This window comes from Vipera ursinii (assembly GCF_947247035.1).
Source record: "Vipera ursinii genome assembly, chromosome: 6".
Taxonomy (NCBI): domain Eukaryota; kingdom Metazoa; phylum Chordata; class Lepidosauria; order Squamata; family Viperidae; genus Vipera; species Vipera ursinii.
Genome location: NC_139515.1, coordinates 34,520,836 through 34,545,902, shown reverse-complemented (window position 1 = coordinate 34,545,902; position 25,067 = coordinate 34,520,836). Strand labels below are relative to the sequence as shown.

The 25,067-nt window shown below is 35.8% G+C and overlaps 1 protein-coding gene across 1 annotated transcript in view; it reads right to left on the bottom strand.

Moving 5' to 3' along the window:
* The window catches only part of NRCAM (neuronal cell adhesion molecule), a gene marked incomplete at its 3' end in the record, with an annotated part of 181,743 nt that overhangs the window by 55,160 nt on the left and 101,516 nt on the right, over nt 1–25,067 (bottom strand). The window contains exons 14-22 of the mRNA XM_083365234.1: nt 10,782–10,906; nt 6,221–6,322; nt 5,527–5,724; nt 5,365–5,435; nt 4,039–4,264; nt 3,737–3,852; nt 2,771–2,975; nt 1,998–2,120; nt 1,187–1,363 (exon numbers count right to left, since the gene is read on the bottom strand). Coding sequence (XP_083221360.1) covers nt 1,187–1,363; nt 1,998–2,120; nt 2,771–2,975; nt 3,737–3,852; nt 4,039–4,264; nt 5,365–5,435; nt 5,527–5,724; nt 6,221–6,322; nt 10,782–10,906 — 1,343 coding nt within the window. The remainder of the gene's footprint in view (nt 1–1,186; nt 1,364–1,997; nt 2,121–2,770; nt 2,976–3,736; nt 3,853–4,038; nt 4,265–5,364; nt 5,436–5,526; nt 5,725–6,220; nt 6,323–10,781; nt 10,907–25,067) is intronic.

Genomic DNA, 25,067 nt, shown 5'->3' with positions numbered 1-25,067 from the left:
GACTCATTCCCGCCTATCTGTACAACGGTGGTCTCCCTCGGACATAAGGTCTCCCGAATAACCACCGCTACCCCACCGCCCCTGCCCTCAGCCCGCAGCTGGTGTAGTACACAGAAACCCGGAGGGCACAACTCAATCAGAGGGACACCGCCCTCTGGGCCCAACCAGGTCTCTGTGATGCATGCCAGATCTGCGTGTTCCTCCTCGATCAGATCACGGACGAGGGGAGCCTTGTTTGCAATGGATCTGGCATTAAAATACACAAGCCTGAGCCCAGGGCCCCAATCCCCATCAATCCCGGATAAAAGGGGGCCAACCGGAGGGTCGGAGCACGCCACCGCTCGAAGACAGTATTCTTTATATGGTAGGTCTAAGACAGGGGTCAACAACCTGACACAGTGAAAGAGCCACTCGGAACTAGTTCCCTGACAAAAGGAAAAACTGGGAGCCGCAAAAAAAGTGTGCACATGCGCATACATGCGCGCATGCGCAGAACAGGGTTTGACTGAAGAGTGGAGCCAAGGCGAGATATGCACCTACCCTGCATATTTGAATTGATTGGTTGAACTTTTTTAGTCCCACTTTTTTTTGGGGGGGACTGCACATGGCAGAGGACTGGGAGCCACAGGAGACGGCTGAAAGAGCCGCATGTGGCTCCGGAACCGCGGGTTGCAAAACTGTGGTCTAAGACGATTAGAACATTTTCATATAAGTTTCCTATTTCTAAAATCAAATAGTATTTTTGAAAGCTGAATAAAAATACTAAAATATAATTTAACATAGTAACCCCAAACATATGCTACTATATTAATATCTGTGGGTTTTTTAGGTTAAACAGCTTTTCTAAATATAAAAATTAGGATATACTAATACTTTAAAGGTAGAAAAAGATCTGCAAAAATGTACAGATTATCCCCCAATATATATAGTTACATTCTTAGAAAATCTATGCAGTTACTTCAATTTGATCTTGAAGTCTTCCCTAAAGCATGGAAGCCAGCTGGGTGATCTTGGACAAGTCATTTTCTCAGTCCACCTCACCCCATCCCATGCCACCCTACTGAGATTTTATGGGAAAATCAGGAAGCAGGAACATTCTGTATACTCCCTTGAGTTACACAAGTAAAGATGAGATTTATACGAATAAGTATTTTAAACTGATACTCCTTACACATATCCATCTTACCTCCATTCATAATTATTACTGCTTCTTCTGTTATTTGACTTCCGGATCCAACTGACGTTTGTGCATAAAAGTAGAACTTGTATCGAGTGCTGTAATTCAGGTTGCTTAAAATCAAGGTGGTCTCATTTGCAGCAATATTGATCTCTTCCAAGTGACCTAAGTCATGAGTACTATTAACTGTTACATAGAATACAAAATATAATTAATTTGGAAACCTCTTTTGTATTTAACTACTGAAGCCAAGCATTTACACAACATGCTGAATCCTGCTATTGACATGCTGAATTAGCATTATTCAGGTAGTATAAACTGTTTGAATGAATGTGTGATAAAGGCAGAATAATCCTGCTTCTAAAGTAGAACAAATTTTGTTTGTGAAGTAGATCTGTAGCTACCTGCATGTACAGATTTCAAAGGCCTACAAAGTTGTAATTTTGAAAGTAATGTGTACAACTTACATGTTCGCTTAATTAGTTTCATAACATCTAGTTAAGAAGATGCCATTACATCTTAAGATACACAGTGCAGGTCAGCAGCACCAAATATTAATGCTCACTAAGCAAACTTTGTGCTGTTTGCATCTTCTGCAACTTTTGTCCCCAAGGCATAATGCATACTTTTCTCTGAAGCAGAGAAAGGTCATTATATAGTTTTTATAAAAATTTCCATAAAAATTCCATAAAACTGTTCACTTCTAATTCTTAAAAATGGATTCCTATACAAAAGTATTAACCAATCAATATAAAAATAGTCTTAATTATTTAGTAAAGATATACTTTGTGGATTCATTTTTTGTTAAAGTTTTACTTACTTGGTTGAAACTTTAATGTGTATCCCACTAGAACACCATTTGGATGAGAAGGTGGGCCCCATTCCAAAGTAAGAGAGTCCAGATTTTGATTAGTAATCTTCAAAAAAGAGGGTGCACTGGGAACTTTAAAACACACACACACAAACACCACACACACACACACACACATGCCCCACAATATAAAGTTAATTTGAATAAAGCTCAAATATTACATAAAATATTTTAAATGTTCCTTTAAAATTATCATCACATTTTATTTAATACAATACCAAGATCACATGTGGATTTTCTAAAATTTGGATGCAGTTTCTAGAACTCTTTGGAAAGTTACTCATCAGTGCTGAAATGTTACTGAATTCTACAGGTATGTGGTTATGCTGTCAAAATCAACTAATAATGCTTTATTCTCCTTATATGACTAACTTTACTGTTAATTTCTCTTCATATTTACTATTGATTTCTTTCTTTATATTTCCATTCCCAGATATTACATGTGAGACATGAATATACTCTTTGTCTAATACGCCTTAGAGCTATTCATATGCTACTGCAATACAACTTTAATAATGTAGCCCTTGCCTATAAAAACTTACATCACTTTCCTATAGATTAATTTTATCCATCTTTGCTCATGTTTCATTGTCTTCCAAATAAATATGTTAAAAATCAAAAACAAATTTATTAGTTTTAATAATCATTTAATAATGAAAATGGCCATGTAATACTTTACTCATAATGTGAAACATAAATAGCTGAGTTATTCAATTACATACCTCCTTCTGGAGTCTTAAATATTTCATCTGGGCTTGGTGGTCCTTCTCCTTTCCCATTAAACACTCTGACATTCAGTTTATAAGAACTAAAAGGCTCTAATCCCGGTACCATTCCATACGTTTTATTTCCACTGAAAGTCAACATCCTTTTTTCCACATGCCGCTTAATTTTTCCAGATAAATGTTTGACTTTCCAATAGTAAATCTAAATATATATGCATGGATATTTTAAAGTTTAATTTATGCTGTTCTGAGATTGCATTATATTATACAGCCCAAATGTATTTTGAGACAAGCAATTTAGCGTGCTACATCTACAATAATATTTTTAAAAATTAAGCATTTAAAATAATTTAGTTAAAGGAAATCCATAGATTTCTTCCCTAGCCATCACTATCCAGTTGAGTGACCTTAAATTAACAGTGCAAAGCTATATAAAATTCTTAACATATTTAATATATTAGTATATTAGACTACTGTAGTATTTGAAGCAGATAAACCTCCTTCAAATCTGTACTCAGATATCAGCTGACTCTGATTAGATAGTTCTTAGCAGTCTATTTCATAAGGTTGTGAATAATACATTAGAGAGAGAATATTATAGGACTCCTTAGGAAATAGCTAGTATAAATTAAATACATAAACATGATATAAGTTTTACCGATTTTGTATGCACATTCAACAAAGTCTAAATACTGGTATAACATAATATAGAATTTATGTTACATATGTTACAAGGAATGCTTAAGTGTAATAATAACAGTGGTTAGACTAAAAACTGTTTCTGACAAACATCAACTAATAGCCATCCTCATAGACCGAGAAACACAAAATAGCAAAAGCAGTTACTCTGGTCTAGCATCTCAACCATTAAAATAAACAAATAAGGAAACCTCACACTCAAATACATCTGCAGATATTTTTATACTATAAATGTTGTTTAAGAAATGTCTATGGTTAACTTACTTTGTATCCCTGAAGATGACCCCGGACAGACTTTAATGGAACTGGTTCCCACTGCACCTTCGCTAATGTACTGTTTACAATTTGTACCTGTAAATTGCCTGGAGCAATCATTGGCACTGACAAGGGACAAATGCAACAAATCCAAGATTAGAACCACTTGCATGTGTTTATAAGGTACTTTGGATTTCCTAAATGTAGAAAATTAATTCTGAATTCTATATTTGTACCAATATTATTACTACTCAGAAAAGTCAGCTAAAGCAAAAATTATAATAAAAACAGAATCAAAGAAAGAAACTTACAGTCTTCTCCAGAATGTCCAATTATTATTAAAGGGTCAGGTGCAGGTCCTAAGTCATTTAATGCTTGTACTTTTATCTCATATGGAACAAAGGTTGGTGTATCAGCTACAATATATTTCGATACATTTGCAACTGTAACAGATGTCCATTCATCTTCACCATCATTCTGTTGCCAACTGACTTTGTACTGAAGACCTGGACCATTGGACTGAAAATCCGTTAAAGGCTAAAATAAAAAATAACAAAGGTATTATTTTTAATTAGTCATAAGAGAATGAAGATAATATAAAGTTAATAGTTTTGTTCCAACGATTGCTAGAAAGTGGTGATTTAATCAGAAATTGCTTTCATATTCATGCATGGCATATAGTTTAAGAAATATTACTAATTTAACAACTCTTTACCTTGCTCTTCAGTTTAAAATAAATCTCAAGTGGTGCTCACAGGGGGCAACAGTAGGCAAAAAGTCCTCTGGCTTCAGTCTAAAAAAACATGCTATTAAAAGAAATGGCACTGGAAAGGACTATAAAGAGGGGAGGAGAAATGACAAAATAAAAAATCATTTCCTTCTATAATCTTGTACTTCATGGGTGGCCTAATGAAAATAAAAGAACCCTAACAGAACAATCTATTTCTGATATAATTGCATTGCGGAATGACAAGAAATCATAAACTGAAGAGCTATGGACTGCATATATTGCTCAAATATATACATATAAGTTGTAATTTACTCATGGGTGCTAACAATAAAGTTGGTCCTTTGTTTTAGCATTATCACTAGAAATTAGTATTTCAAGTCCTATATATGGTCCTAAATATATACTACATTGCTTTATAGCATATTATACAGCAGTGTCATCATATAATTCTGATGACAGTGTCATCAGATAATTAGTGCAGGTTCGCATCCCACCAGGCTCAAGGTTGACTCAGCCTTCCATCCTTCCGAGGTAGGTAAAATGAGGACCCAGATTGTTGGGGGCAATTAAGCTGACTTTGTAATAATGCCGCTTGGGGTCTGTGTGAAAGCCCTAATAAAGCAGGCATATACATAGAATGAAGGCTACTGCTAAGCTTGTAAGCCGCCCTGAGTCTTCGGAGAAGGGTGGGATATAAATGGAATTAAAATAAAAAATAAAAATAAAAAAAATAATTCAAGTACCACAATTTGAGTGATATTAATGGCATTTCAGTGGGATTTTTTATACAACAGCAAGTCAATCTTTAAAAATGTGTTGCTGTTTTTGTAAACTTTTTGCCATGCATTTGGGAAAAGTGAATACTAGTCATACTGCCTTCAGTATTTTATGTTTTCAAGAAGCTTACCTTCCAAGTGATCACCAAATTATTAGGTTCTGTTCCAATCCCTTGAACGTTAATAGGGTTGTCATCTGGCTCTAAAAGTTTAAATTTTTATATTTAAGTAAAATTTAGACTACAGTAGTTGAATGTTATTTATATATTAAGCAGATACAGGTGTTTATTTACTTGCAGGTTTTGTAAAGTACTTTTCAGAAGCTTCACTTGGCTGGCTCCTTCCAATTTCATTGACAGCTATTACACGAAATGAATAATTCACATAGGGTGATAACTTTAACCTTACAGTTGTGAACACATTAGGGACTTCCATTTGGTAATTCCATATTCCTGGTTCATGCAAAGCATCTTCATATTCAATAATAAACCCTGTAAATAAATATAAAGTAAATTTTCCTTTATAAATCCTTATATTCTTCTCATTTGACTAGCCAAATACACATTTTTTGAGAAGAGAGTGTATTATTATACCAAGAGTGTTGTATATGCTTGAAAATGGAAGATTCTGAAGGTCAAATTTTACTTGAAAGCAATCAAACTTTGCAGGATTGGACCTTGACATGAATTATAATACAAATATGGCACAATATTTCTTTAAGTGAAAAACTGGATCAAAGAAGTAACATCTCTTGTGTTTTGATACAGAAAAATAGAGGATACTGCTACTGAATAGATTTATATTAGTAAGTAGTAAAAATAAATAGGTTGTTTACATTGCTATTTTGCACTGCAGCTCAGTGCTTATGCAGAGGCACTTTTCAGAAGCCTATTTTAACAGTTATTTAAATGAAAACGATAAAACAAATGCTGTTTATTGCAAACAGCAGAATGCTAAATGACATTCCAAATAAAAGAACAATCATACTTGTAATGGGGCTATTATTTTCATTGCCCGGTATCCAAGTGAGTTGAGCACTTCTTTCTAAATGATCCGTTAATTCCAAATCATAAGGTGGATCAGGATGATCTGAAAAGGGAAGTAAACAACTGTTACATTCTAGGAAAAATTCTGAACAAGCTTGTTTACAATATGATTGTGTGATCACTAGTATACATCTGCAATGAAAATGGTACAACTGACTTTGCTGGGAAACAATGCAGAACAAAGGCAGATTACATAAGTTCTAATAACAACATTTGTTTTGCATTAAAGGTAAAGGTAAAGGTTCCCCTGCACATGTGTGCTAGTCGTTTCCAACTCTAGGGGGCGGTGCTCATCTCCGTTTCAAAGCCGAAGAGCCAGCACTTGTCCGAGGACATCTCCGTGGTCATGTGGCCGGCATGACTAGACGCCAAAGGCGCACAGAGCGCTGTTACCTTCCCACCGTAGTGGTCCCTATTTTTCTACTTGCATTTTTACGTGCTTTCGAACTGCTAGGTTGGCAGAAGCTGGGACGAGTAACAGGCGCTCACTCTGCTATGCGGCACTCGGGATTCGACCCGCCAAACTGCCGACCTTCTGATCGACAAGCTCAGCGTCCTAACCCACTGAGCCACCGCATCCCTTTGTTTTGCATTACACAGTAACAATAAATGAAAACTTTTTTGTCATGGTTCACCAGCAGTTTCAGTTTATGAAATGTGGTAATGATTATAGCACTACTTTATGTAAAACAAACATTTATTTATACAAAAAGAAAATAAAAATACATTCAATAACTAAAAAAACTGTTTCAGAATTACATCGTTATCAGACCAGATCCTCTATATTGGCATTTAATCTTATCTAGGCTCACATAGACTTGATGTTTTTAACTTACTGAGAAAAAGGTTTCTTTTTTTCTACCTCTTTCACAGTCAGAAATTGATTTTTGCTTAAAGTACGAAGGAGCCAGGGAAGTCCAATACAACACAAACATGATGTTTTCTCACAGAAGAAATAGGTTGAAGGCTGCATCAATGCTGCCAATGTGAGTCTGTGAGTCTTTAAGATCCAACAGAAAAGGGGAAATATGATTTACATTCTTTACCCTAACTGATTCTGATAATGACAACCTATCGTAGAATTCGTGGCCAGGAAAGGTAATAAGAGTTTTTAAAGTCATGCATTCCTTGTTAAATTTTTAAATATGTATAATATATATATGAATATAAATATGTACAAGGTAACAAACAAAATTGAAAAGAAAGGTAGCAAACAAAATTGAAAATAAAATAAATGATAGATGTTCCAGTTACCAAAAATGTTATTTAAGTATAAAAGTGGTTGAATAAGAATGTCTTAGAAATTTAGAAGAAAGATGCTACCTTTCAAACACAGGAAACTAAAGATTCATTAATTAAATAATGCTTTAAATAGATTCCTTAAATTTAAATTCAGCCCCTGGTGTTTTTATAAAAATATCTACTCTAATAGTTACGGAGAATATATCAGCAACCCACTAGGTAAAAAATTGTTTTCTCATCATATCCCACAATCAAACTGACATATGGCACCTATAACAAAAATTACCTCAAGCTCATTCTAAACTGGTAAGATCTTGCTCAAAAAGTATGTGTCCATGATTAAAATGCTTAATAAATTAATAATAATAATAGACCCTTGGTGGAGCAGTGGGCTAATGCCTCCTTAAGTAATACCAGCTGCCTGCAATTAGTGCAGGTTCGCATTCCACCAGGCTCAAGGTTGACTCAGCCTTCCATCCTTCCGAGGTAGGTAAAATGAGGACCCAGATTGTTGGGGGCAATTAAGCTGACTTTGTAATAATGCCGCTGGGGTGTGTGTGAAAGCCCTAATAAAGAGACATATACATAGAATGAAGGCTACTGCTAAGCTTGTAAGCCGCCCTGAGTCTTCGGAGAAGGGCGGGATATAAATGGAATTAAAATAGAAAAATAAAATAAAATAATAAAATATTTGTTTCTTAATTGGGGGAAATAGTTGCAACAAACAATATATTAAATAAATCTTAAAGAATAAAGACGGCAATGAGGAGTCCAGGTTTGGCATAACTTAGAACATTTAATATAGCGCCATATGTAGACTTAATTTTGGCCAGCAATAAACTACTAACAGCCCATAAAAAAGTCTATATATATGATGAAGACTATGTCACTGAGAAATTAGAAAGTATTTTTAAAAATATTAAATTATGCTTAACAAATGATAAAAAGCAGTTGAATGTTACACAAGTTTTAATAACTCATTCAGGCAATTATTTGAGAAATTTATACTAAAGACAAGTTTGATTTAATTATAATAATGAAACAGTTTAGCATTTCAGTCATAAATAAAAATAGTAACACAATTCTCATCAGATTTAACAATCAAAAATAATCAAAAATAAACAGAGAAAGTTTCAATTTGAAAGAAGCAGAAAGTTTAGGAAGGTTTGGTATAAAATGCAAGCAAGACTTATTAGTTTACCGTAAACAATAGGTGGAACTGTTGGAGGAGCTGGAAAAAAGGATATTAATATAAACTATAAAACTTGTGTTAGTGGTCAGAATAAAGCAACAGTGATCATATTTATTACTAACATGCTATTGTAATAAAATGTAATTATTTTATTTACAAAAATGTAAGTGCCTAATATGCCTTGAATGAAAACAACAAAAGCCTCTTTTATCTGAGTCTGAACAGCCCTACAGACAATTGACAAAACTATAGATTCATCATATTGAAAGGGATCATTTAGGCCATGCAAGCCAATTGCTTACACAATGCAGGAACTTTAAACATTCCAGACAGAAATTTGTCTAACATCCATCTAAACACTTGCAAAGAAGAAGAACCCACATCTTTGGCTCCCAGCATTGAAATTTCACTGTTAAGAGGTTTTATTCTGCCATTAGCATTACTGAAATTAGCTTTTTCTTACTATGTAAATTGAAATTTGTTCCAAAATAAGTGAGAACAAGTGTTTTTCTGTGTCACATAGCTGAGAAGTGCCACTTACTTACTGTCAACTTCTGAAACGAACCTGGCGGAAGCCATCTTTTTCATTCTAAGTTGCCACATACATGGGGAAAGAGGGGGGAAGTAGTATTGCCATTTGTATGCTAGACAAAACACCAAGCAGTCCCATGGGAACCGAGGTCATTCCCACAAGTGCTGGAAGGAGACAATTTGAGAAGCCCACCAATTACTTTTTTTGGGCAGTGTGATTTATAACATCGTAGAGGGGAGGGAAGTGTTACTTTTATTTATTTTTGAATCTCTATGGAAATTTCAGGCTTGGTTTCACTTTTGACCATGCCAATATTATGTATCCAATAAACACGTGCTTTGAAGAAACTTCAAGCCTTGGAGTTCTGCTTTATATGGTCTCATTAGTTGGAACCTTAACACTTACCCTATCAGTTTTTCTCAAAACCAAAGATTCCAGTTTAGCCAATTTCTCTTTACAGGATAACCTCTAATAATTTTCATTGCCTGCTTTAATCCTTTTCCTATTTCTCTGACTCCTGCTTGGTATGCTGACCAGAACTCAAGAAATTACTTTAAATGGTGTAACTAAAATAAAATAAAATAAAGTAACTATTTTCTATAATTTGGAAATTAGGTTTTTGTTAATGATCCCTAATGCTGCATCTCTCTATATGTATATGTGAATATTTGCAGCCAAGATTTACTGATGACTTATATTGTTTACATTTGATTACTACATCAATATCATCATAAAACCATGAATTCCCCATCCTCTGCACATACATCTGATTTGTCTTACTTAAGTGAATAACCTTTTTCACTTCACTGCTAAATTTCATTCTGTAATTTTCAGCTTATTTCTCTAACCTCTGAAGACTTTTTAAAATTATTTCCACCCACCAGATTGCCTATCTCACTTAGTTTTATATCACTTGCAATTTGATAAGCATTGCCTTAACTTCAACTAGTTATTAATGAAAATATTGGCACATTTGGCAAATTCTGAATATTTTAATCTCCTTAAAGGTCATCCAACAACTAACAAAATATTGAACCATAACACGGATTTCTTTAGAGCATACTGTTTCTCTCATTTTAATAATAGCATGTGCACCTCCAAGCTTAATTGAAATCTATCAGATAAGGCAATTAGGTCTTTGTGTGTTACTTCCCTGCTTATGAAAAACCATACTTTTCCATAAAACCTCAAGCTGCTATATAGGAGATCATTCTATAAAAATGCTTTCTAATTGGATATGGAGTCCTAAAGCAAAATTAATTTTAATGATGTCTACCTTACTAAATATAAATTCCAAGGAATTAAGATATTTTAAAATATTTTTCAATCAGATACAGGTTATCTCAAGGAAGCTAATTTATGAAATCACATTATAAACAAAGATACATGATAATGATAATTAGTTTGGTTGAATTTATTCTTACTTTTAGAATAGTCCAAAACTGTAATATCAGAATAGCTTAAAATTAGTTAACATTTTCATAAAAATATAACAGGTTTGCTTTTGCTTTAATTCTACATTAAGAGAAGTCTTACCCACAACAGTGAGTACAGCATTTGCAGAAACACTATCCAGTGTAGTATTAGCTAGGCAAGTATATTCTCCACCATCCTTATCAGTGACATTCATAATTGTCAAGTTGTATTTACCTACAATAAACCTGTAATTACAACACATTTAATTATTTCATTATTGCAAGCAGTTCTAAATATATAATTCATTAGTTGCAGTAAATCACAATAGCATCTTAACTTAGATGTACTTGTAACTTGACAGCAGTTCAAGAAGGAATCCAAAGAAGAAACCAAATTAGATGACTAGAATCCGTTACAAAAAAGGAAAGAAGATATAGTGAAATTATGGGATCAGTTAGAACAATAGCAGAATAACCAATGTAGATACTTTTAATTTATTACAATGATTTGTTGGCCATTTAAGAACTTTCTGATCAGTTGTGATGAATTTCTCTTAGTATTAGAAGTTTAAATATTGCAAAATAAATTCACCAGATGTATATGTTGAAATATGCATTCCACAGACATTGCTCAAACCAAAACACTAAGAAATGTTATGCATTATGGAAAAATAACAGAGGAATCTGCTGGGGTTGTGTGTCAAAGCAAGGAAATTAAAAGAGCAGTGTTACAATACAAGCTCCACCCCTTTTGTATGCGTGTCATCATATCACGCATATGTATGAAATAAGTGAAATTTGCATCCTAGTGGCATGATGCTGCTTTTATCATCTTCGTGAAAGCATCAGAACCTGTTATTGTTTTAGTAACTTTAGTTTTATGTAATGTGTTAATCATTACACCATTCTGGTTTTCTTTTCTCTTTGCCGTTGAAATATAATCCCAGGAAAATATACTTGGTGAATATATCAAAATTAGCAGTATGATGAACTTCCGGGTGGCAAGGCTCCGTCGATGGCGGCCGTCCCGGCCGTCAGCCCCGTTGTTTTCCGTTGGAGCCGCTAAAACAGCAACAATCAGCTGTTTTGCGGCTCGGAAACCCTCTCCTCAGGAGAAGAGGGGAGGTGAGTGTTTAGGTAGGGGTAGAGCTCCCCTAGACCACCAGAGTTCAAATTCTGGGGCTTGAAGAGTGAGAGCCCCTCTGAAGCCTGAATTAGCTCCGGACTCGGGGGACTCCTCTGCTCCAAGGCTTTGGAGCAGAGCAGGACGCTGCAACCATCCCTGCAATCAACAATTAACTTTGGATTACCTGGATGCAGGCAGAGCTGTGCAGGAGAATATTGAAACAGCAAGTATTTGAACTTTAACTCTGTTTACTTTGAAAGAAAAAGTTGTAAGTGGTGTGGAAAGTGAAAGCAACAGAAATTAACTGGGCATTAAGATGGCTTCTAAACCAACTAAAGTTCCTAGAAGTGCTGGTGCCTCACCAGTTCAGCATTCTTCACTACAGGTTTTGATGCCTCCTCCTGTGGCACCTGCACCCGCATTAACAATAAAAGATTTACAAGATGCTTTAAAAATACAATCCCAGCAAATAGCTGAGCTTATTGAGGAGAAGAATACTGAAATAAGAGCAGACATTTTAGCTGCATTTCAAGGGCTTGCAGTCTGTATTGAGCGTCTGGATGATCGCATGGAAGAGCTCAATCAAAATAATTTGAGATTAGATGCTAAAATTTTGGAAGCTGAAAATGTGATGGAAAAGATTGATGGTGATGTAGTCATGTTACAATATAGAGATATGGAGTTTGCTGTGAGGATTAGAGGAATGAAAGAAGACCCTAAAAAAAATCTGAAAGAGTTATTGGCACAAGCTCTCGAACCGGTTTTGGAGCGTCAAGCAGAAGATATTATGGGGGATATAGATAAAATATTTCGTGTTAATTCTTGGATTTCCAGACAAAGAAAACTACCTAGAGATGTGGTGGTTTACTTTACAAAGAGATCAATTAGAAATGTGATTATCCAAGCCTTTTACAACAATAGATTTAAAGTTGCTGAGCAAGAAGTTTTAATTCTGAAAGAGATTCCTCCAAGAATTCTAAGGAGAAGAAAAGAATTTGCTTTTTTGGCAGATGAATTAAAGAAACGGCAACTTCAGTTAAGATGGGAGATTCCAGTAGGCTTGGTGGTGACTTATGCTGGCACGAGATATCATCTTAATACAGTTTTGAAGGCACAAGATTTTTATTCTAACATATTGAAGGCAGGTTCTCCGCCATCTTCAGAATTTAAAGGAAGGAAGGATGAAGGAGAATGTCAGCCTTGAGTGGAGAGTATACAAGGAGCTGAAGGAATTACTTTGCAGAAGGATAAAGAATCTCAGCTAATTTCAGAAGTGGAGCACTCTCAGATGCCATCAGAAGAGGTTAGAGAACAAAGAATGACATGGGCTGCAATTAGACGAATGAGACAAGAACAAGAACAACAGAAAGCTACAATCATATCTCAAGAACCTACTTACAGTGAAGCTGTGGGAGGAGCGAAACCGAAGAGAGTGCAGGTGGTTTTGCAAGAAGCGCTCCGAAAACTTCAGGTCGCAAAAGATGGCGACAAAGTTTCTAACCTGGAATGTTAATGGATTAAATTCCCCGCACAAGAGAAAGAAAGTATTTCAGTATTTGAAACAATTTAGAAATGATGTTATTTGTTTACAGGAAACGCACATTCGAGCAGCTGATCAAAAATATTTGATAAACTTTAGATTGGGTACACAGTTTAGTGCGTCTGCTCCAGATAAGAAAAATGGAGTAGTTATTTACGTTAAGAAGAATTTAACAACTAATTTAATTGAAACAGATAAACAAGGAAGATATGTTATAATTGAATTGTTAATAGAAGGCAAGAAAATACTTTTGGTTGGATTATATGCTCCTAATCAACAGCAAGGAGAATTTTATAAACTTTTACACAGCAAGATAATTCAATGGGATTATAAATCATGTATTTTGATGGGAGATTGGAATGGTGTCCTGGATGCACAAAAGGACAAAAAAGGTCTTTTCAGAAGTACACCAAATCATGCTAGATTGCCTAAATCTTTTTTTGAGATGAAAGATGACCTGGAATTGAGAGATGTTTGGAGCGAAAGAAATTTGCAAGAAAAAGATTTTACCTTTTTTTCTGATAGGCATCAATCTTTTTCCAGGATTGATTTTGTATTAATTACTAATGATCTTTTTTCTAGGATTAAGAAGATTAAGATATGTCCAAGAACTCTATCAGATCATAGTCCAGTATGGTTGGAACTGGAAAAAGAGAGTGGAGACAGGCGGTCTTGGAGATTGAATGAAAATTGTGGAAGAATGTGGAAGAATGTAAAAAAACAGATCAAAGAATTTTTTAATATAAATATGCATAAGGGTACTTCTATTGAAATGGTTTGGGATGCAAGCAAAGCTTATATGAGAGGAGTGTTAATATATCTGAATAATAAACATAGGCGTAAACTGGAATATAAGCAAAAAGAATTAGAGGAGGAAATTAAGAGGAAAGAGAAGGCTAGGACTTCCGGTAGCGCTGCCGCTTCGAATGGCGGCGTTCTGAAGCCGCCCGATCCTGGGAAGCGTCAAAATGCCCGGAGGCAGCAAAACCAGCTGCTCCGCAGCACTGGAGCTTCTTCTTCGGGAGAAGAGGGAGAGGCGAGCCTGCATGGATAGAGGTAGAGCCCCCATACAATCCTCCCAAGTAGTTTGGGGGATAAAAGGGTGAGCTCCCTCGGAGCCCAGGCTTTCTCCGCTCCCAGGATGTCTTCGCTCCAAAAGGAGTGGAACAAGACGCGACAACTGCACCTGCTGTTTAGAGGGGACTGTGAGTATTTTGAAAAGCAGGCAGAGCAAAGCAGGAAGATCTGGATTTTTAAATTGGATCTTAACTTTAACTCAGTTTCATTATCTTCTTCAAGCTTCAAGTGTGAAATGGAGTGAAAATGGCGCTGGAGTGTTTCTCTCCTGTGTGAAGTGACTGTGTTTGAAAAGTGTTATATTCTGCTACAAAGCAAGAGATACAATTCGCAATTGACTCTATTCAGTATTGGATTTTGTGTATTGGATTTTGTGTATTGGATTTTGTGTATTTGAAAGCCTGTTCCCTATTCTTCTTATTGAAAGTTAAGAACTCTGGGAGAATTGTTACTTTTTTTTCCCTTTTCTTCCTGAACTTTGATTCTGCTGGGTGACAGAGGAAATTTAAACTTAAGAGATGGCTGCGAAACGTGGGGGAGGGCCCCCGCTTTCTAAGAACGCTATCTCCTCACCTATGCCACAAACTGCAGGGCAGACTTCGATGAAACCTACAGTACAACCACCCTCTCCCCCACCTCCTGCATTTATACTGACAGACATCCAGCAAGTTGTGATGCAGTCAACGCAAGTTCTGCAACAAGAAATAAAGAATCAAAACAACCAGATGAGGGAAGATATAGTGCATGCACTCCAGGGCTTAGCTGCACATATAGAACGCCTGGATGCTCGGGTGGATTCAGTTATGGAGTATGTGGAGAACTTGGAAAATAAAATTACTGATGCTGAGCAGAAGGTTGATAGAGCAGAGGCCAAGATTGACAGAACAGGGGATGAGGTCACTATATTAGAGTATAAGAGCATGGAGTTTGCTTTGCGTATTAGAGGCCTCAAAGAGAATCCTAAAGAAAATCTGGAATGGGAAATAGCACAAGCAGTGGCTCCTGTTTTGAAATGGGAACCTGAAGAATTACTTAAGGAAATGGATAAGATATTTAGAGTTAACTCCTGGATTGCTAGGCAAAAAAGTCTACCTAGAGATGTAGTGATCTATTTTTCCAGGAGATCAACTAGAAATTCTATTATCCAGGCCTTTTATCGGGAAAAATTCCAGATTGCAGGCCAAGATATTATGATCTTAAAGGAGATACCTTCAAAAATTCTTGGAAAGAGGAAAGACTTTGCCTTTTTGTCTGATGAGCTTAAGAAGCGACAAGTCCAGTTCAGATGGGAAATTCCTATTGGAATTGTGGTAAATTATGCAGGGACCAGATACAGACTGGATACAATCTTAAAAGCAAAAGATTTCTACACTAAGGTCCTGAAAGCAGATTTACCACCATCTCCCCGAATTAAGAGAACAGAAGCTAGACAAGATGATAAACAATTGAGTGAAGGGGCAATGTTACTGCCCCCTGAGGAGATCCAGAAACCGGAGGCCATAGAGCAGAATTTGATATTAAAGGAAGACCCAAAAAAACAGAGGATGACAAGAGCTGCACATAAGCGTATGGAAAAGGAACAAAAACAGAAGTCTGCAACTGGTTCAGCTACGCAAGATGCGACTGTTTTAGAGCCCGTGGGAGGAGCACGTCCTAAGAGAGCAACAGCTGATCTTCAGGCCATGTTCCAAAGGCTCATGGTCACCAGAGATGGTGAAGTTCCTGACATGGAATGTTAACGGGCTAAATTCACCACAGAAAAGAAAGAAAGTATTTTTTTATTTGAAACAACATAAAAATGACGTTGTTTGTTTACAAGAGACACATATTGCATTAAGAGATCAAAAATATTTGACTAATTCCCGATTGGGAACACATTTTGCATCTTCTGCTCCGGACAAGAAGGCTGGAGTGGTTATTTACTTAAGAAAAGACTTCTCGGCAAGATTGATTGAATCAGATAAGCAAGGGAGATATGTTAGTATTGAATTAACATTACAAGGAAAGAAAGTTCTTCTTATTGGATTATATGCTCCAAATCAACAACAGCAAAAAAAAATTAAATTCTTACACCAAAGGCTAATTGAACTGGATTACAAATCTGTTATTATGATGGGGGATTGGAATGGGGTCTTGGTGCCATCTGAAGACAAGAAGGGGTCTTCTAAAACCCTTTGTAACTCAAAATTGCCTAAAGCCTTTTTTGATTTGAAGGAAGATCTGGAATTAAGAGATGTATGGCGGGAAAGGAATATGAGAGACAGGGATTTTACTTTTTTTTCAGATAGACACAAATCTTTTTCCAGGATTGACTTCATTTTGATTACTACTGACCTTTCCTCCTCGGTTAAGAATGTTAAGATTTTCCCTAGGACAACGTCTGACCATAGTCCTGTTTGGCTGGAGCTCTTTACTGAAGACACTAGTAGGAGATCTTGGAGGCTGAATGAGAACTTATTTACAAATGACTTGTTCTTGCAGAAATGTAGAGAACATATGAAAGAATTTTTTGTCACGAATATGCATAAAAGTACTTCGATGGAAATAATTTGGGATGCTAGTAAGGCCTATATGAGAGGGGTTTTGATTTATATGAATAATGCTTATAGGCATAAGCAAGTGCAAAAACGTTTAGATATCGAGGAAGAGATTAAAACTAAAGAGAAAAGGTTTATTTTGAATCCATTGGATAATAATTTAAAGATCTCAATACATTTATTGAAAGAACAATTTAATATGCTATTGGCTGATCAAGTAGCAACTAATTTGCGTTATGCCAAACACAATACTTTCTGTAACGCCAACAAGCCTGGTAGATGGCTGGCTTATCAATTAAGGAAGAAACAGAAATTACGTACTATAGACAAAATAGAATATAAAGGAAAAGAAGTCTACCAACAAAATTTGATTAAGAGGAGTTTCCTAGATTTTTACTCGAAATTATATTCTAAAGATAATATACAAGCTCTAGATATAGATAAGTATCTACAGGGAGCTCATTTTCCAAGACTTTCACAAGAACAACAACTTGAGATGAATTGCCCAATTACACCAGAAGAAATTTCTTTAGCTATTAAACAGTTGAAATTGGGCAAAACTCCAGGAACAGATGGATTAACAGCAATTTATTATAAAAAGTTGCTGCCTGAAATGATTGAACCCTTAAAGATTTTGTTTAATGAAATTCAGACTGGAGGCGCAGTTCCTCCATCATGGAGGACAGCTTTTGTATCGTTGATCCCAAAGGAGGATCAAGATCTTACCCAACCTAAAAATTATAGACCTATATCGCTCTTAAATACAGATTATAAGATCTTTGCTAAAGTATTGGCTAATAGATTAATGCAAGTTTTGAAACAAATGATTCATAGTGACCAATCGGGATTTATATCTGGGAGGTATATGAAAAATAATGTAAGACAAATTGTTAACTTGCTTGAATATTTGGATAAGAACAACCAAGTCTCCGCAGCACTGATATTTTTGGATGCAGAGAAAGCCTTTGACCAATTGAATTGGCAGTTTTTATTAAGAGTTGTTGAGGAGATGAATTTTGGAGAAGGTTTTCTACATGCTATTAAAGCTATATATCAACAACAAACTGCACAAATTAATGGGGGATTAACAGAAACTTTTAGAATTGAAAAAGGTACAAGGCAGGGCTGCCCCCTATCACCATTATTGTTTGTTTTAACATTAGAGATTTTACTAATTAAAATTCGAGAGTCCTCTTTGATAAAGGGAATTAAAATAAAACAGAATGATTATAGACTGAGAGCTTTTGCTGATGACTTGGTTGTGACAGTATCCCAACCGCTACAGTTGGTTGTAGACTTGATGGAAATTATAACTCAGTATGGTAAGGTTTCTGGGTTTAAGGTGAACAGTAATAAAACTAAGATATTATCCAAGAATTTATCTACGAGTGAAAGGGATATGTTATCTAACTTAACAGGTTTTGAAATAGTGAAGAAGGTTAAACATCTAGGAGTGCATATTGCAGCCTCAAATGTAAAATTGTATAAGAATAATTATGAAACACTATGGTTGAAGGTACAAAGGGACTTAAATAATTGGAAAAAATTACAATTATCACTACTGGGAATAATTGCAGTTGTTAAAATGAATGTTCTACCAAAGTTCCTCTTTCTGTTTCAGATGATACCTATACTGAAAAAGGATGCCAACCTTGATCAATGGCAGAAGGGTATTAACAAATTTATCTGGGCGGGGAAAAAACCAAGAGTTAAATTCAAGATTTTACAGGACGCCAGGGAAAGAGGGGGACTCAAGGCGCCGAATTTGAAATTGTACTATGATGCGGCTGCTTTGACCTGGGTTAGTGATTGGCTTAATTTAACTAACAAGAGAATACTTCATCTTGAGGGATGGGATTTGGTATATGGATGGCATGCATACTTGCTTTATGATAAGAAGGTGGACAGGGCTTTTAAATCCCATATTCTTAGAAGTGCTTTACTGCATGTCTGGAAAAAGTACTATAATAAGTTAAATTATAAAATACCAATTTGGGGAATTCCTGGACACGCAATAGAGGGTGTATCTATGGGAGTGAGTATGGATATGGTTTCTTATAAGGAACTACTCAAATTGCAAGGGAATGATTGGCAACTTAAATCAGCAGAGGAGTTAAGAAAACATAAATTACTCTTGGTTTCAATATACCCAATTGAAAGCTAGGTGGAAGTCAGATCAAAAGGTTGGTATCACAATTACAGATCAAAATTTAGTAAAGCAAATTAGAGATTCAAAATGTGCACATATAAAGAGGATATATAATGCTTTAATTGAATTGGATTCGGAAACGGAATTGGTTAAAGATTGCATGATAAAGTGGGCACAAAATATTCAGGAACCAATCTCGTTGGACACCTGGGAGATAATTTGGGTCAGAAATGTTAAATTTACCCAGGCTCAAAATTTAAGAGAAAATTTTTACAAAATGTTTTATAGATGGCATCTGGATCCCAAGAAGTTGTCCAACATGTATCCTAATCTTCAGTCTAAGTGTTGGAGGTGTGGTAGCTTAGAAGCTACCTATTTCCATATGTGGTGGACTTGTAGAAACATAAAAGCCTTCCGGATTAAAATTTGGTGGAACATTCAAAAGATTTTTAAGAGGAAGATAAAGTTTTCCCCGCAATTGTTCTTACTGGGTATTGTTGTAAATTGTGATGTCAAAGAGACTAATCTGATGTTGAATATGATAACGGCAGCACGGTTACTGGTGGGACAATATTGAAAGAAGGACAATCTGCCCACGGTAGAAGAATGGGTGTTTAAAGTTTCTAATCTTGCAGAAATGTCCAAGATTTCTGCTTATTTAAAGGATCACTCACAGGAGAGATATATTTCAGTTTGGAGGAGATGGATAAATTATATTGAAAACAAATATGGGACCAAAAAGTTCCATTTAGCTTATGAGTAGAATTTAGTGGGATATTGCTTTTGTTAGTAGTTATGCTAAGAGAGAGTTAAAGCGCAGTACGAATTTGGTTGATTGTATATTGTGTAAATTTTTATTTAGAATATGATTGTTGTAACTATAATCCTGTATTTAGCTCTGGGAAGTGGGGGGGTTGGGGTGGGAGGGATTTGGGGATATATTGTAAAATATTGTAAAACTCTTTAATAAAAAAAAAGAAAGTACTCGAAAAAAAAAGAGGAAAGAGAAGGCTTTAATTTTGAATCCATCTGATGGGAAGATTAAAGAGGTAATTACTTTATTAAGAGGTCAGTTTGATATGCTGATGGCAGATCAAGTGGCAACCAATTTGCGGTATGTTAAACATAATACCTTTTGTAATGCTAATAAGCCGGGTAGGTGGTTAGCTTACTTGCTAAGGAAGAAACAAAGGTCACGTAGTATAGATAGAATATATTACAAGGGTAAAGAGGTGTTTCAGCAGAATCTTATTAAAAAGGCTTTTGTTGAATTTTATTCTAAGTTATACGTTAGGGATAAGATTCAAGATGTAGATATAGATAGATATTTACAAGAAGTTAATATCCCTGTTCTTACACAAGAGCAAAGGGAAGGGATGAATCAACTGATAAATGATGAAGAAATTATTTAAGCAATTAAACAATTAAAGGTGGGGAAAGCACCAGGAACAGATGGCTTGACTGCTGTTTACTATAAAGATTTACAGTTAGAAATGGTGGAAACTTTAAGAACCTTTAATTTAGAACAATTCAATCTGGAGGAGAAGTGCCTCCATCATGGAAAACAGCCTTTATATTGCTGATTCCGAAGGAAGAACAAGATCATACCCAAACCAAAAATTATAGGCCAATATCGCTTTTAAATACTGATTATAAGATATTTGCAAAGATTTTAGCAAATAGATTAATGAAGGTAATGCAGCAAATGATTCATAGTGACCAAACAGGATTTATAAGTGGTAGACAAATGAAGAATAATGTGAGACATATTGTACATTTATTGGAATTTTTGGAAAGAAATAACCAGGTTTCTGCAGTGCTGATTTTTTTGGATGCTGAAAAAGCTTTTGATCAATTGGACTGGCAATTTTTATTTAATGTACTGGAGAAAATGGAGTTTGGAATAATTTTTTACAACCTATTAGGGCAATATATCAGAAGCAAACAGCTCAAATAATAGTCAATGGTAGTTTGACAGAAACATGTAATATTGAAAAGGGTACAAGACAGGGGTGTCCGTTGTCACTTTTGTTGTTTGTTTTAACATTGGAAATATTATTGATTAAGATATGAGCCTCAAATAAAATTAAGGGAATTAAAATAAGAGATCAAGATTATAGATTGAGAGCGTTTGCAGATGACTTGGTTATTACATTAAGTCAACTGACTTACTCAGTTGTAGAATTGATGGAGATAATAATGTTATATGGAAAAGTTTCTGGATTTAAGATAAATACGCAAAAAACTAAAATATTGTCTAAAAATATGACCATAGAACAAAAGGTTGTTTTAGAAGTGCTAGCGGGATTTGAAATAGTTAAAAAGATTAAATATTTGGGGGTATATCTTTCAGCTTCAAATGTAAAATTATACAAAAATAATTATGAATTGTTATGGTTAAGAATACAAAAAGAGTTAGATAATTGGAAAAAAATCACAATTATCCTTATTGGGAAGAATTGCAGCAGTAAAAATGAATGTTTTGCCAAAATTTTTATTTTTGTTTCAAATGATACCTATACTTTAAAAAGATTCAAATTTGGAGGAATGGCAGAAAGGTATTAATAAATTTGTTTGGGCAGGGAAAAGACCAAGAGTTAAATTTAAGATAATGCAAGACGTACATGAAAGAGGTGGTCTTAAAATGCCCAATTTTAAATAATATTATGAGGCTGCTGCTTTATCATCAATTAGTGATTGGTTTAATTTAACACAAGGGAGATTATTGAATATTGAGGGTTATGATTTGTTATTTGGTTGGCATGCATATTTATTGTATGATAAGAAGGTGGAAAATGTTTTTAAGACACATATATTGGGCGTCCTCCTGGATTCACGGCTCAATTTTGAAGATCACATAGGAGCCGTGACCAGGGGGGCTTTTGCACAGGTTCGCCTGGTGCGCCAGTTGCGTCCCTATCTGGACCGAGACGCCCTACGCACAGTCACTCATGCGCTTGTGACCTCCCGTTTGGACTACTGTAACGCTCTCTACATGGGGCTGCCCTTGAAGACCACTCGGAGGCTTCAACTGGTGCAGAATGCGGCCGCGCGAGTTGTAATGGGGGTTTCCCGATACTCCCATGTAACACCTCTACTCCGCGAGCTGCATTGGCTTCCGGTTGCCCTCCGGGTGAAATTCAAGGTGCTGGTACCTATAAAGCCCTACATGGCCTGGGTCCAGGATATTTGAGGGAACACCTGCTGCCGGCATCAAACGCCCTTCGCCCAGTGCGCTCCCACAGGGAGGGTCTGCTCAGGGTTCCGCCGGTGAGAGATTGCCGGCGGGTGACACCCAGGGATAGGGCCTTCTCAGTGGGAGCGCCTGCCCTCTGGAACCAGCTGCCGGTGGAGCTGAGGACTGCCCCCGACCTCCGATCATTCCGCCGGGGCCTGAAGACCTGGCTTTTTCAGCTCTTGGGCCCAGACTGAGGAAGAATTTTTAATTTGGGGTTCTTTTTAACTGACTACAGGGTTAATTTAATACTTTTTAATTTGTTCTTAATTTTTGTATTTTGGATTTTTAATTCCCTGTAAACCGCCCTGAGTCCTCAGGGAATAGGGCGGTATATAAATATAACTAAATAAATATTAAAGTATGCTCTGTTGTGAGTTTGGAAAAAATATCGACATAAGTTAAATTATAAAATACCAATTTGGGCAATACCTAAACATGCAATAGAAAATATAAATGTGGGATTTAAACATGATGTGATTACATACAAAGAAATTCTTAGGATAGAAAGGAATGTATGGCAATTAAAGCCATATAATATTTTAAAAGAAGGAAAGATAGTACAAACTTGGTTCCAGTATGGGCAGTTACAAGCAAGATGGAAAGAAGATCAGAAAGTTGGTATTTCGATAACTGATGGAAATTTGGTAAAACAAATTAGAGATCAAGGTCAAGCACATATAAGAAGGATATATAATGCACTGATAGAAATTGACTCAGAAATGGAACTTGTTTTTTTTATTTTTTATTGAAAAGTTTTAACATACATTTTGTCTTTAACAGTCCCCCCTCCCCCTCCCCTCCCCCTCCCTCCCTACCCCTCTCCCCCTCCCCCCCCGACTTCCCAGAGCTAAGTACAAGGTATAAAAGCAAAAAAAAAACAATCATAAGCATCCATATATTAACAACCATAAACTCTAAAATCTATCACTCTCTAGCTCATATAGGATAACTACAAACACTATTAATATTAAATATATATAAAAAAAGAAGGAAAAAAGAAAAAGGAAAGGAAGACTTATTCAAATGCTACATGAAACTTTTTAGTCCTATATTTGTTCTGGATATACTCAATCCATTTTCTCCACTCCATAATATAACGTTCTTGCGAGTGGTCTTTCAAATAAGCCGAAATCTTTGCCATCTCTGCCAGGTCAGAAACCTTTAAAGTCCATTCTTCTATAATCGGCAGTTCCTCCTTCTTCCAATACTGACCTATTAAGAGTCTTGCTGCCGTAATTAAATTCAGCATCAACTTAGTGTCCACAACCGTAGCATCTGTAATTATTCCCAACAAAAAAAGTTGCGGACAAAACTTTATCCTTTGCTTGAAAATCTTCTGCATATTCCACCAATTTTTTATCCAAAAGGCCTTAGCCTTTTTGCAAGTCCACCATATGTGAAAATATGTTGCATCTTCATCGCCACACCTCCAGCATTTGGGCTGATAATTCGGGTACATACTTGCAAGCTTTTTAGGATCTAGATGCCATCTATAAAACATTTTATAAAAGTTCTCTCTTAAGTTTTGAGCTTGTGTAAATTTTACGTTCCTCACCCAAATCTTTCCCCACGTGTCCATTGTAATAACTTCTTGGATGTTTTGGGCCCATTTTATCATACAATCCTTAACAAGTTCTGTTTCTGAGTCAATCTCTATCAATGCAAGATATATCCGTTTAATATGTGCTGGACCCTGATTTCTAATTTGCTTTATCAGATTTTCATCAGTCATTGTAAAACCAGTTTTCTGATCTTCTTTCCACCTGGCCCGTAGCTGAATATATTGAAACCAAGTTTGAACAATCTTCTCATCTCGCAAGAGGCTGTATGGTTTCAGACACCAGACATTTCTTTCCAAGCTTAAAATCTCCTTATATGTAGTCACATCATGTTTAAAACCAACATTTATATTTTCTATTGCGTGTTTTGGAATTGCCCACAATGGTATCTTTCAATCTAACTTATGTCTATACTTCTTCCAAACTCTCAACAATGCCTGTCTTAAAATATGCACTCTAAACACATTATCTACCTTCTTATCATACAACAAATATGCATGCCAGCCAAACAACAAGTCATGGCCATCAAGATTTAATAATCTCTCTTGTGTCAAATTAATCCAATCACTTATTCCTGCTAACGCAGCAGCTTCATAATATAATTTGAGATTGGGCATTTTAAGACCACCTCTTTCACGAGTATCCTGCATAATCTTAAGTTTAACTCGTGGCCTTTCCCTGCCCAAACAAATTTATTGATACCTCGCTGCCATTCCTCCAGATTAGAATCTTTCTTAAGAACCGGTATCATTTGAAATAAGAATAAAAATTTAGGCAGGACATTCATTTTCACTGCTGCGATTCGCCCCAACAAAGACAATTGCAATTTTTCCCAACTCTCCATTTCTTTTTGAATTTTTCCCCATAATTTTTCATAGTTATTTTTATATAACTTTGTATTAGAGGGCGACAGAAGCACCCCCAAATATTTGATCCTTTTAACAATCTCAAATCCAGTTAACCCTTCTAAAAGAGCCTTTTGCGATACTGTCATATTTTTGGCCAGAATTTTAGTTTTTTGTGCATTAACTTTAAATCCAAAAACCTTCCCATATTGCATTATTATCTCCATCAGGTCCACAACAGAGTTCTCCGGCTGGGTCACTGTAACAACCAGATCGTCTGCGAACGCTCTCAATCTATAATCCTGATCTCTAATTTGTATACCCTTAATTCTTTCC